The following is a 12,830-nucleotide window of genomic DNA, read 5'->3' as shown; positions in this document are numbered from 1 at the left end:
TCCTACTAGTGATGAAGTCTTACCAGTTTGGCTTTAATTTCATGACTATGGATGCTTGATCGTTAGAAAAAAAAATCCTGTAAATCATTTGTTAGGCAAATACAGTGTAGATTAAAATTTTGTTTAGAAAGCTGATAAAAAACCAGTTAATATTTTTAAATTACTTTCTTTAGCAAGGTATTGAAATAAAAAAGTTAGTTAGTAATAAGTTAGAGACCCAGTATAAGAAAATATAGAGAAGTTCAGCATAGAGATTTTGACAGCCTAAAACTAATAAAAATATATATGAAAAGCGGAGCTGTGAGGATGTTACTTTGAGGGAAATGTTTTAAGTATTTACCTTACCTCAAAATAAATACATGTAGAAGGTTTGTCTTTTGGAAAATAAATGTTAGTCATTCACTCTATGACTTATTCTAGTAATTTTAGTTTCCTAGAATAAAATACACGACTGAGTACAGGTCGTATATAAACAGTATTGTGTAAAATATATTGGGAGGAGAGGACTGATTCAGTGTTTAGAATCAAATAATTCAGTTTGATATATATGCACATGTGGAATGTGCCTCCTAGGTATTTAGGGAGTTGGGTGTGCCACTCCCTGGCCTGGAATGGTTTTGGGCCATAGGTCTTTGCAGTGGAAATTACTACATATATTTTGCTTGTGTTCCACTCTTTACTTCAATAATTCTATTGAAAGAGGGCTTGAAAATACAGGGGAAATAAAGTTAGATAGTTAAAGATGTGTAGATAAAGACAAAAAGGAAGCAAGATGTACATGCATTTTTATTTATAAGAGATTGTTCTGACTTAATGATTTCTTAATTGAGACACATTTTAGAAGTCGTCATTATGTAAGCCATTTATGTGCATTGTTCAGAATGCAGATGTTGTAGACTCGTGGATTTTTTTTTGTTACTGGAATATTTCCCAGGATAATTATGAAGTGTCAGTAATGGTTTTAAAGTTTAATACCCCTTCCCTTTTAGTATTGAGTGATTTTATAGAGTTTATCTTTACTTTGAATTAACCATTACCAGAGATTGTAACCTGAAAAGGAAAATTCTGAAGAAAGATACAATCATTATTACAACAGAAATACAACCCAACTACTAATTCTGTGCATTTATTTAACACATGCTTTATGATTTGGAAGGCTTTTGTCCTTCTTAAAGCATCTCATAAATTAGCAATATATTAGGAAGATATTAATTCATGGTACTCATCACATGTTCTGGAAAAAATATTTTCTGGGTAGGAGAACCTGTAGGCAGATCATTCTGTAAGCTTGTATGTATACAGAGGCTTGTATAGAATCTCTAATAATTCAGATTAATAATGTAAAGGTCTAGCCACATGAAAAAAGGAAAAGAAACTATCACCAAGCGCTGAGTAACATAATCTAAAACATAATGCTCTTTTACGTCTTCAGGAAAAAGATTACGATGTTCCAGATACATACAGTTTATTCACAGTTTGGGTTTCTGAAATCTGTTTTACAGGTTAAAAACAGTAATAGAAGAACTGATGCAGACACAGCAAACCCTTTTGAGCAAAGAGGAACTTGTTTTGGAACTAGAGAAAAAAATAGAAGAGTCGTCTAAGACATGTGAAAAGAAATCTGAGTAAGTTGAAATTAAATTTCAAAATACAATAATTTGAGGGGGGAAAAATGTCTGTAATGCAATTCCTAAAACACAAGTAAGAAATAACCATCGCTAATATTTTTCTGCTTTTGTGTTTAGCAATTACTGTGAAAAACAACAGTAAGTTAGTTTCTTCTCTCTAAAATAACCCTTGCCCACTGCAGACCCCAACTCATTGAAGAACTGAGCAGCTCCATAAGTTTGATATAATTGTCATAGTTCGGCATGGCTCAAGGGCTGGACCTTTCATTAATTCAATTCATCTTGATCAAAGAAGATGAGCGAGTTCAGCTGGCACTCTTTTTGACAGAATTCTTTGTGTAGGTGTGGTTCTTGTGAAAGGCTTTCAGTGTCGTGTGCAAGACTCCTATGGAGTAATCTGTTTGCAACTTGTCAGGTTAAGTTCATTCTTCCTTGCATTTCCTTTACAAAAGTGTAAATGTAAATAATGTAAATCTCATACCATGTAGTACTGCATAGTAAATACCAAAAGTGAGAGGTTAGTAAGTATGTTACTGCACCATCAATAAAACATTATTATAGAGAATCATTCTTGGGCAACATCTTTGGTTAGAAAAAATATTCATGTACTCTTCTAAACTAATGTCAACACAACAGTTAAAGAAGCCTTTTGTCTGTAGTGATATTTTTCTGATTTGTGTTGCAATCAATCTTAATCTTACTCCTTTGGTCATAAATATTCATTTAGAGTACTGGTAGTGAGTTGGAGTGCAAGTCCTTCAGATAATCTTTCATTCACTGAAGAAGTCTTGATGCTCTTTGTTGATGGAACCTTGTCACGTGAAACATTGTATAGTATTTAATTCACATCCAAAATTTTATTTATGTATCTGATACCAATGTTTCGATTAGATATTTCTTGTCCTTTCTTTGGTGAAGTTCACATCTGCTCACAATGAATTTTCCAATGTTTGGTTCTTAACCTGTTTTCTTTGCTGTATGTTACCAGTTATGAGTCCCTGAAAATAGTTTAGACTATTGCTGTATTTCTTACTGTGTGAAGGCGTCTCTGACTGAACCTTTGGAGATATTTGTGATGTTGAGGAGATAGTATCAGTTCAAATTGCACCAGTACCTGTTTGTATTACTAAAAGGTAGGGAATCTAGCTTAGATATCTAGCTGTACAGTGAAGGCTTCTCTAAAACCATCCTTGTTCTAATTTGTCATTGATCATGTCTGCCTCTAACAAACTCTCTTTTCACCTTTTGGCTGCAGTGCAGAGTGATCAGGGTGTTTCAGCATGTATTGACTGTCCTCAGAATATCTTGTCCAACTGTTGTATTTGGTTTAATCAATTTATTAAATGCATAATGTCATACCTTATGACAATGTCTTGATACCATTATTCCAGCACTAATATCCCTTTCCATCTTCAAATGATGATATTACCTTCGACACAGAAAATGTTTTAATTGTATTTTACTTATATATATATATATATATATATATATATGTCAAGCATACCATCTGCCCTTCCAACATGATAGCATATTGAATATTTGGGTTTTGATTTAGTTCACCTTTTTAACACTTTCTCCTATGTTGCCCTGACCTGCAGGAATTCTTCACAAGATCTCTCTCTGTGAAGTTGCTAGTAGCTATTACTAGCAGCAAGGACTTTAAAGTTTGCACTCATGCAAGCCACAGGCAAATAATTTTATAGATTCTAATTCCTCATGCCGTGCAAAGCTGGCGTGGCAAGCACTGAAAGTTGGATTTGGGAAACCAATCAGTTTGTAATCCATTTTGCCACAGTTCAGAAAGAGACTGGTTTGTGAGTGATTTTTCACTAGCAGGGTATGTCCTGTTATCACTATGTCCTGACTGGTTGAAACCATTCTGTTACTGGGGATGTGGCTCCAGCCAGTAAGTATTGACCAAAGCCTTGCTGATAGTTGAAGCCTATTAGTTTCACATAGTGATATCCTTTTTCTCTCATAAAGGAGACCATATGAAAACACATTATCTTCATGATAACTTCAGGATAATTGTTCATTTGCTCATGCCAAATCTCAGTTTCAGGTTTGAGAATTGTGTCTGCATACGTCACATTTAACCTTTTTGAATGAACAATCATTTTGTTGATGGTGTGGAGTTTTGTTCATTAGTGACTTGATATAATGCTCTCATCTCCATGGATATCATTTGTATCTTTTCCTGCCAAAGAGGATTTTATGACAGGTGGTTTCTCTGTTACTTTGAAACCCATTTGAATACTCATTTGGCTAAGCATCAGTTTGTGAAGGATGAATCCCTGTATGAAAAACTTTTGCCTTTCCTTTTGTCTTCAAAGGTAGGGCTTGCAGGAGGGCTTGTCTTCAAGGGATTGTCCTGAAGATACAGAGCAACACCATACTGTGATTTTTCTTCATATTGTCCTCATTCTTCATAGTTCTGGTCCATTTACCTCCTTCATGTGTTAGACTGTGAGAGCTCTGCCTCTCCTGTAGACCACATGTCACTGGGCTCTGGTTGAGTGCTTTTAAGGGTGTCTGTATTATGGTGTGGGTGATTCTGTCTCTTAGGCAGCGTCTGTCAGTCTTTGGTTTTGGCAGTTTTTTGGGATAATAGAGCCATTCGGGTACCTGCAGATGCTTCAAATGCCTATCCTTCAATATGATTTAATCACAACTGTCTCGAGTATTCATGAGTACGAGTGGTATTCAGAGAAAAACTGTAAAAATAAGTAGAAAATGAAAAGTTGCTTTTAGGTCCTCATAAAGATAAATTTATTAAGCTTCATAAGACAGTTATAACACAGTCTAGAAATACTTAAGGTGCAGATGAAAAAACAGGTATCTGTTATGTGATGCTATATGAATTTATACTGGATATGAGGTGAGTTTAATATTGCAAATTATTACTGCAAATTCACTAAACTGATTGGAATGAATTTCTCATCACTTGAAATCATTATGTAAAATTTACTTATTCTGTAAGGGAGGGGGAAGCCCAGTGTTTATAAATTCAGTCAAAAGTGGATGAAAACAGGAGTTCCACCTATATTTATTGAACATGATTTTTGTGATAGAAAGAATGGGTGTTTTTGTGCTAGAGAGGAGAGAATGAGTGTTTGCTTGCATTATCTTGTTGCTTTGAAAATTGCTTCATTTTTGAATAAATGATTATGTTGAGGAATTGTCATGCTTTTTGCCCCCCAGCTTTTATGAAGCAAATAAAGTATTTTGAAACATCATGTACATTTTAAAATTGTTATTTTTCCTTGCAGTATTGTACTTTTGCTGAGCCAAAAGCAAGCACTTGAAGAGCTTAAGCAAACAGTCCAGCAATTAAGATGTTCTGAGGCAAAATTTGCAGCCCAGAAAGAACTACTGGAACAAAAGGTTCAAGAGAATGATGGGAAGGAACCACCACCTGTAGTGAATTATGAAGAAGATGCCAGATCAGTGACTTCTATGGTAAGTTTTAAATCTGTTTTACTGAATTGTGTAACCCTGCCATTGTACTTCAGACTCGGGATCAGAGTATCAGGATACTCACTGAGATGATTTAGAGTTAATGGACTTCACTTTGCATTTCTGGAAACTTGTTTGGACGAGAAGTTCAGTTGCATGATATTTTTTCTTTTTAAGTGGCAGTAACTCATAACAATCTGTGTCTAGTGACTTGGATTGGTCTTCTCTGCACTTGATGCTTACATTTTCATTATACTGGTATATAAAGAATTCTTAACCCTTGCATGGATTTAGTAAATGTGACTGAGGAGCTATTGGTGATTTCCTTTGCTGTGTTGAAGAAATAAATTTACAGTTGTAAATAGAAAATTAAAAGCAAAAGCTCTTGGAATTTCTGCACGTGTGTATATAATATGTAACTGAGAAATTAATTTTGTGTACTGTAATTTCTCTTTTCTTAAACAGAAACGAATGTTGGTTTCTTTGCAACTTACTTTTAAATGTTTACATGCTCTTAATAATTAAAAGGATTTTTTTTGTCTGATGAGACCTTATATAGTTTAAATAAGTACCTTACTTTGCTAATATTTTGTGACTTCCTTTTCTCAGTTGTATGCAGCTATGTGCAGAGTTTCTAGGCCACATAAAAAAGCAAACAAACAGTACCTGTTTACTAAAGGGACAAACAGTAGCGTTTGCCTTTATGGATTAGTTTTGACATGTAGGAGAGATTTGTGACTTTTTATCTTTGAGGTTTAGCCTGACATTCTTTCTGGCCCATGGGGCAGTATTTCTGTGAAATGATAATTAAATGGTTGTTTCTGAGAGGAAAGCTTTTTTCTTCCTCCGTCTATTTGTGGAACCGTTTGATTCCCCTTCTGCAATTATACTTGATTGTCAACATTCTCTTGCTTCCACTGCTGTTTAATATTTACAAGGCACTATGTGGTGGTTGTCGTTTACACTGGTACATTATTTTACAAAGCTTGTATGCTTGTCGTAACCTGGAAGGAGTTTAAAAAGTACAAAAAGATGAAGAAAGGGAAAAGAAGAATCAGGGTAATGATTGCAAAAGATTAGGAGGCTTGGAATCATTTTGGGGCAGGCTATCTTGTCAGTTACTTATTACCATATACTGTGGTAGTGGTAGTGATTAGTGACTGCTAGGATTAGTTGAGATTATGAGTCTAGTCATAAGAATGGTACTCTTCTCCTTCAGCTCAAAATTACTGAAGTCTGCTTTCTGGTATCTAAACCTCTGTTTCAGTGGGTGGGAGAAAATAATCCTGTGTGCTGAGCACAGGCCTACACAGGGCCAGCAGGACAGAGAGACAGCAGCTCCACCTGTGTCGCCTCCAGTGTCACCTGCAACGAGTGAGGGCTCATCACTGGTGCAGGCACTGATGGGTCTGCAGGGCCTCGGGGCAGAGGGCACAGGGTGGCTGGTTCTGTGCTCAGGGCACTGTGGCCTCTCTCTGCAGGAGGGCAGGGATAGGGGGAACATACAGTCATAGTTGGTTTGGGTTGGAAGGTGCTTCCAAGATTCCCTAGTTCCAACCCCTTTCAACACCTTCTGCTACAGCAGGATGCACCCCTTTACAAAATCTTGCCACTTTAACCCAAAATAAGGTTGCAGAGAAAAACCATGAGAGCAATTAGAAAGGGACATGATAAGAGGCAGTCTGGTCAGCTTCTCAGGGAGAAGGTAAAACAGTACCAGCGAAATGGTACAAGAGGAGGCAGAAATATTTAAAACGCTAAGTCATGTTGTCTAAACTGAAATAGAGGATAATGTGGATTTTTGTTGTTTTATTTTTTAAACCAGTAGGTAAAATTTACTGTTAAGGCAACTTGAGAAAATAAATCAGGGATGCATCTGTATGTCAGGGATAATGTTAGCATTCATTTTTGATGTGAATTTTGTATTTTAAGTAACTTACTCTAGTTTATGTAGTTCCATCTGTCCTATGTTATCTGGGAGTTCAGAGTGCCTTCATCTTTTATGAAGAAAATGCTGATCATTCAAGCTACCTTGCAGAGAAGACCTGTCATGAAGTGTGATTTGCTAAGTTTCATTTGAAGAAAAAATTGTGCAGGATTGCTACTTCCCTTGCTTCTTCAAGGCAAAGCTTGCCAGAAGGGCTAAGCTACTCTCGGACATGCACACTTATTTTGTGGGTGCCAGATGTGAAAGTCTTATCTTGTACAGTAGACTGAATGGGACTGGAAGTAGAGTTAACTGTGAAAGCAGCTAAGTCAAGTTCAGCATTTACATGTACAGGATACAGCATTTACAAGCAGGGCATCGGTACTGAGGCTGCCTTGGAATCAGCACATGTTGCCCCAGAAAGAAATGGTCATAATCCACTGCAGCCTGCACTGGATCCTGTTCATCCTGCTCCTCATGCTGTTTTTTCCCTTAGGACCTGCAGGAGCTCTTGCACCTCAGTAAAGAGTTCTACCAGCTTTTGGACTTAAAAAAAGACGAGAGCTAAATGTGCGTGATGTTATTGGTATTAGCCTTGCTTTCTGAGAAGGGGTTTGAGGTTAAATGATTTGATGCCTGTGATGTTGGATAAGCCTTTACACCTGGGCTATCTGCTCAGCACTTCGGCAGCACACAGTAGAAGTGCTGAGAGGTAGTGCAGACTCTGGGGCATTTTTCTCTCATGCAGCCACTTCCCCAGTTGGTCACTCACAAGTGAGCCAGAAGTAGTCAGGCCTCTTGTCTCTGCACGTGAAAGGACCACGGCTGTCACCTTGCAGTGGAGCAGAGAGAATTAAGGTGGTGTTGGGTGGTCACTGTCAATACTGGGGCTGTCTCCTTTCTCACAGCTTGTGCCAGAGCTGTGTTCCTGGCAGAGCCTCACTCTACTCAGCTGCTGGAACCTCTGCTCTTTTAGACTAAGACTGTTTCCCCTTATCATGTCACTGTCTGCCAGTGTGAAGAGTCAGCCTCCATCTTTTTTATGAGCTTCCTTTAAGAGCTTCAGTGATATCTTCCTAGAGATCTTCCCTTCTCCAGGCTGAAGAAGAACTCTCAGTCTGTTGTCATAGTGCTCCAGCCCTGTGATCAGTTTAGTGGCTTTCCTCTGGGTTTGTCCCATCTCTTTTTTGTGTTGAAGACACCAGACCTGGGTGCAGTTTTCAAGGTGGGATCTCACCTGACTGATGGAAGCGAGTCACTTCCATCATCCTGCTGCTCATGGTGCTTTGGGTGTAGCCCAGGATGTTGTAGCCCATGTTGACCCTTTGGTCTTCAAGTGCACAGTGTCAGCTCATGTTCAGCTTTTTGACTACCATCACCCCTGAGTCATTCTCTGCAGGGCTGCTCTTGATGTATTCTTCCTTCTCCCAGTCTTTGCTCATATCTGGCATTGCCCTGACCTGGCAGTCTTGACTATATCTCAGGCTGAAAAAATAATACTCTGATGGGTTGTGTCTGTAAATAAACATCCTGGTGTTTTTTAAAATGGGATTTTTTTTTTGTTTAGTAAAACTCCTTAGAAGTATAGTGCTGTAAAAGATGAGAAGTGAAATACTCTTGCTGCTGATTGCTCATCCTTATATCATTCAAGAGGATGACTGTTTCTTCAACTATAAATTCATTAAGGTTTCTCCTCTTTTTTTGAGAGCAGTTCATCTAAATATTACTCTGATACACTTGAATGTGGTTATTTATTCCTCTTCAGAAATTAATTGTAAGCACTTGTTTTACAATTTTTTTTCCTAAGAATTAGAAAATCATAAGTTGGCTTGTGTTGTCGGCATCCATATGAAGCAAATTTTTGTGTCCTCAAGTCACAAGTATTTTTTTTGTTTTGTAATTTAAAATTCGAAAGAGGGTATGCAAAGCAATTTTGTTTCATATCTCCTAAGTATTTATATCTATAAATAGAGCCAATTTCATGGTGGAATAGTTTGCGAATTGTTTTGTTTCCCTTCTCTTACATTAGGTAACTGTATAATAGAATACTAACCAGGAGTGAAATTCTGCAATGCTGTTAAATATGTTTTTATAGACAATGTAATGTTATGTGAGTGTTTTAACTTAGTTTCCTTGTTCTTTTTTGCCTCTCTTTATTGTAGGAAGTTTCATATTTTGTTAGTGTCTTCAATATGGTTCACCCTAGTCAATATATGTTTGGAAATTTTTGCTGTGTATTGGTAGGTATGTACTCATTTTAGGAAAAAAAGGGAAATTTCCAAACTATTCTCCTTTTTTCAATGATATCATAGCACAGAGTGAAACAAAAATGGATTTTTTGTTATTTCTGAACATTACATTTAACAGTTTTGTCATTGTATATGGAAAAATGAAACATTTTTTTGTTACTAACAGTTATACTTCTCTACTGACTTATCCGTGCAAGACAGAGATAATTGTAATGATAATAGCACTACAGGTTTAAAACCTTGGTTTTGAGCCCCCTAGAGTTATGCATTTCTGCTATTCATTGTATTAATGGGAGATTAATAGTTTGCATTTTCTTCTGTTCTTAAAGTATGGAGATACTAAAAAGAAGCTGTTAGCTAAATAATAAGCTAAAAAAGGTTATTGCTTGTAAATGGATATATTTTGACAAAAATGTGGTAGTATCCAAAGTGTTATGTATTATGTCACTGTATAAAATTTAAGCAGTAACTGGAAGCTACTTGAGCTAACTTTTCCATGGTTAAGTGTTTAGTCAGTTGATATATGGCCTGTCATTTGTTTTAAGGTACATAAAGTAATTTTTGTTGTTAATATGATCAACAAGGCATGGCAATAGTCCATGGTAATTAAAATGAAGAAAGCAACAGCAAGAAAACTTTTATATGTCTGATCATCAGATTAGAAATAAAAACATTAAGTTTTGAATGTTTCAGTGCCAGCTAAACATTTACTCAGGTAATTGCATGCAATTATGATGATTTGCATTTCATGGTAAAGCTTTAAACTTACAGCATCGGTATTGCCTTGGAAATTGTTACAGAATAGGAAGTCTTTAGGGAATGCTTAGACCGGGCAACAGAGTTAGTTAATATAAAATAGTAATTAATTTTGGTTAGCAATCATATAGTGAAATCTCTGTTGCACTTTAATATGTCTTCGCCTTTTTCCTTAAAAAATCATGCAGGTGTTAACCCATTACTTTTAAGAGTATGTGTTTGAAATGATATGCTGTTCTTACAGTAGAAGTGTTTAATGTAGATTTATTTTGCATACTGCAGCATTTTCCTGGAGCTGGTTGACAGAACTGAGACTTGGTGTGCAAGCTCTGCAGCGCTTGAGAGACTTGTCAGCAGGTGGAGCTCAGTGCGAGAGGACTGGTTATGGCTGAATAAGCCAAAGCTGTTAGCATGAACTCGTGAGATACACAGGGCAGAGGCAGGCTGAAGTGCCATGGTACAGCCATTGGGATGCTGTAATGCCTTGTGACACTAGAGTTCCAGGCTTAAAACCGTACACAGCAGAAAATAGTTTTATCTGTTGTAGCATAATTACTTGAAAGGAAAAAAAATAACAGAAGTTCACCTTGTATCTAATCACTTCTGTTGTTTTTCCTTTTCAAAAGACATCACAGATGTTATCCTTTGTGATTGCTTTAAAAGTAAGATAAGCCAGCTTTTAGTGAAGACTGTGGTAATTAAAAAATTAGTTCTCAATAATTTTGGAAGGAAATAAATACTAAATACATGAAACACAGCTCAAGTGCTACTTTATTTGTTGGTAAATTATTCTACCTAATGTGAATGTTTTATTTTTCCATCCTTCCTTTCTAGAATCCAAGACTTGCTCTAATTAGTATGATCAACAAACCAATAGCCAGAGTCTTCTGCAGGTTTGGATTTGAAGTGAATGTTTTCAGAACTCTCAACTGAAATAGTAATTGAAAAATTTAATCAGTTTGTATGTCTTTTATTTTTTTACTGTCAGTTACATAGATATGTAGAAAGAGGCTTTGCAGGAGTTTGCTATTTGATTAAAGATGCTTCATTGCATACATTTTAGTTGTTGGCTCACAAGGTCATCAAGCATAATCTGCTGAGAGAACTACCACACTCTTGGGGGTTCCTTTTCTCCTGATGTCTCAGATTATGCAGGCTCTTTATTTTGAAATAGATGCAAGGAAGTGATTGCCTTCTGTGACAAGCCATTGCAGCAATACCATAAAGTGTAACAGTAGAGATAAATTTTTCATTATTCTTACTGATTCAGAAGAATGCACTCATACTCTGTAACGCATCACCAAACATCTACCTTATCTGTCCATGTAAGTAATTATCTACTGATTAGAGGCTCATGACATCTATATAAAACTAAGATTGTATTAGAGCATGGTAGGGGAGCCCTTCACAGTAATTTGGTTTTTATATTTATAAATCTTGTACACTTCCTCCGCATTATTGCAAGATTTTAACTTTCTTGTCAATAGACCCAGGGCCAGAGTTAGTCTGTGCAGCATTGATATCCTTATCCTTTCTTTTATTTTAGCCTCTGCTGAAGAAACGCTGCCAGTACAATCATGCTGTAGAAATTTTGCCTATTTGTTCATAAAAGACCTCCAAATGAACAGTTTTGTTTGGTGGTTGCCTGGACTGCTGACGTTCAGTTTTGTTTATGGCCACTGTCCAAGCCTGCTGGCTTGGGCCTGTGTTTCTGGCTTACAGCCAGAATTTGACATGGATCGAAAGTGCCCCAAATATCAGATGCTTTTAGGAAGTGTGGAGAGAGTGAATTCTATTCATCTTTCTCTCACGGTGAATATGTTCTAGCTTCTGTTTCTTCTTTTTGTAAATCCCAGCTGCCTAATGGGCATATATCAGAGGAAGAACAATACTAAGGAGATACTAAGGTAGTAGACAGATAAAACCAGTCGTACTTTGTCCCACTGACATGTCCACAATTTACAGGATGAGAGGTCAGTGGAGCTGTCAAGACTTTTGCCACTGAACATGCCTAGAAACTTCTGAAGTAAAAGACAGGGCTAAGTTCACACACTAAGGCTGAGAATTTAAGTATTTCTTAAGGTTAGCATATCAAAAAAATATTGAGAAATAACCTTGGGGAAAAGCAGAATTAGAACTATAAGCAAAATTCTTGAGGAATTGAGGGAGGTGGATCATTGACAGAAACAGAACACTTAGAATATACGAAGTGCAGAATTAGTTTACCCTCTCTGTATGAAGGAGAGTTATAAGCACTTGAGATAAGTACATAGACCTCTCTTGAACTGCCAAAAATATTTCAAGAGCTTTCATTTCTTCCTTGAGGAAGCAGGCTTCACCACAGTAGTGTTGCAGAACTGCATAGCCACTGGGGATTTGCTATTTCAGTCAGTATCTTCTCTGTGGTTTAGGAGAGCTTCACACAAAAATTTCCTTTTGAACAGAAATCACCTACTGGTATCCAGCATATGTTTCTCCGTGTTCTGGGAGAAAAATAGTAATTCTTTGCCAGAATCATCATCATTGCCATCCTGCATCTTTTTCATAAGTGGGACCAAATCAGTGTGATTGCTAACTTCTCATAGCCTCTAGGCAGCACACAGGAGGTAATGTAATGGAATTTGGCTGCTTTAAATCACTTCTCCTTCCTTCTCTCTTCCTTTTTAATGGCTGATTTAAAGTACCATTGTCCTTAGAGGCAATTATTATGCTTCTAAAACTCCTAAAATCTGCTATAAAATAATTATTGGCATTAGGATTTATCTTTTTAATGTAGTCACTGGTAGTTTTTTGCCAGATTGAAGTGTTTCATTT

At 36.8% G+C, this 12,830-nt stretch overlaps 1 protein-coding gene across 2 annotated transcripts in view; it reads left to right on the top strand.

Annotated features, from left to right (window-relative positions):
* The window catches only part of FER (FER tyrosine kinase), a 153,003-nt gene that overhangs the window by 45,279 nt on the left and 94,894 nt on the right, over positions 1–12,830 (top strand). For both annotated transcript variants that reach the window (XM_014877306.2, XM_088157412.1), the window contains exons 9-10: positions 1,503–1,625; positions 4,898–5,087. In XM_014877306.2, the coding sequence (XP_014732792.1) occupies positions 1,503–1,625; positions 4,898–5,087 (313 nt within the window). The remainder of the gene's footprint in view (positions 1–1,502; positions 1,626–4,897; positions 5,088–12,830) is intronic.

The sequence above is a fragment of the Sturnus vulgaris genome, chromosome Z (assembly GCF_052056855.1).
Source record: "Sturnus vulgaris isolate bStuVul1 chromosome Z, bStuVul1.hap1, whole genome shotgun sequence".
NCBI lineage: Eukaryota > Metazoa > Chordata > Aves > Passeriformes > Sturnidae > Sturnus > Sturnus vulgaris.
Note: the sequence above shows the minus strand (reverse complement) of the source record. Positions and strands in the feature narration are given on the sequence as shown.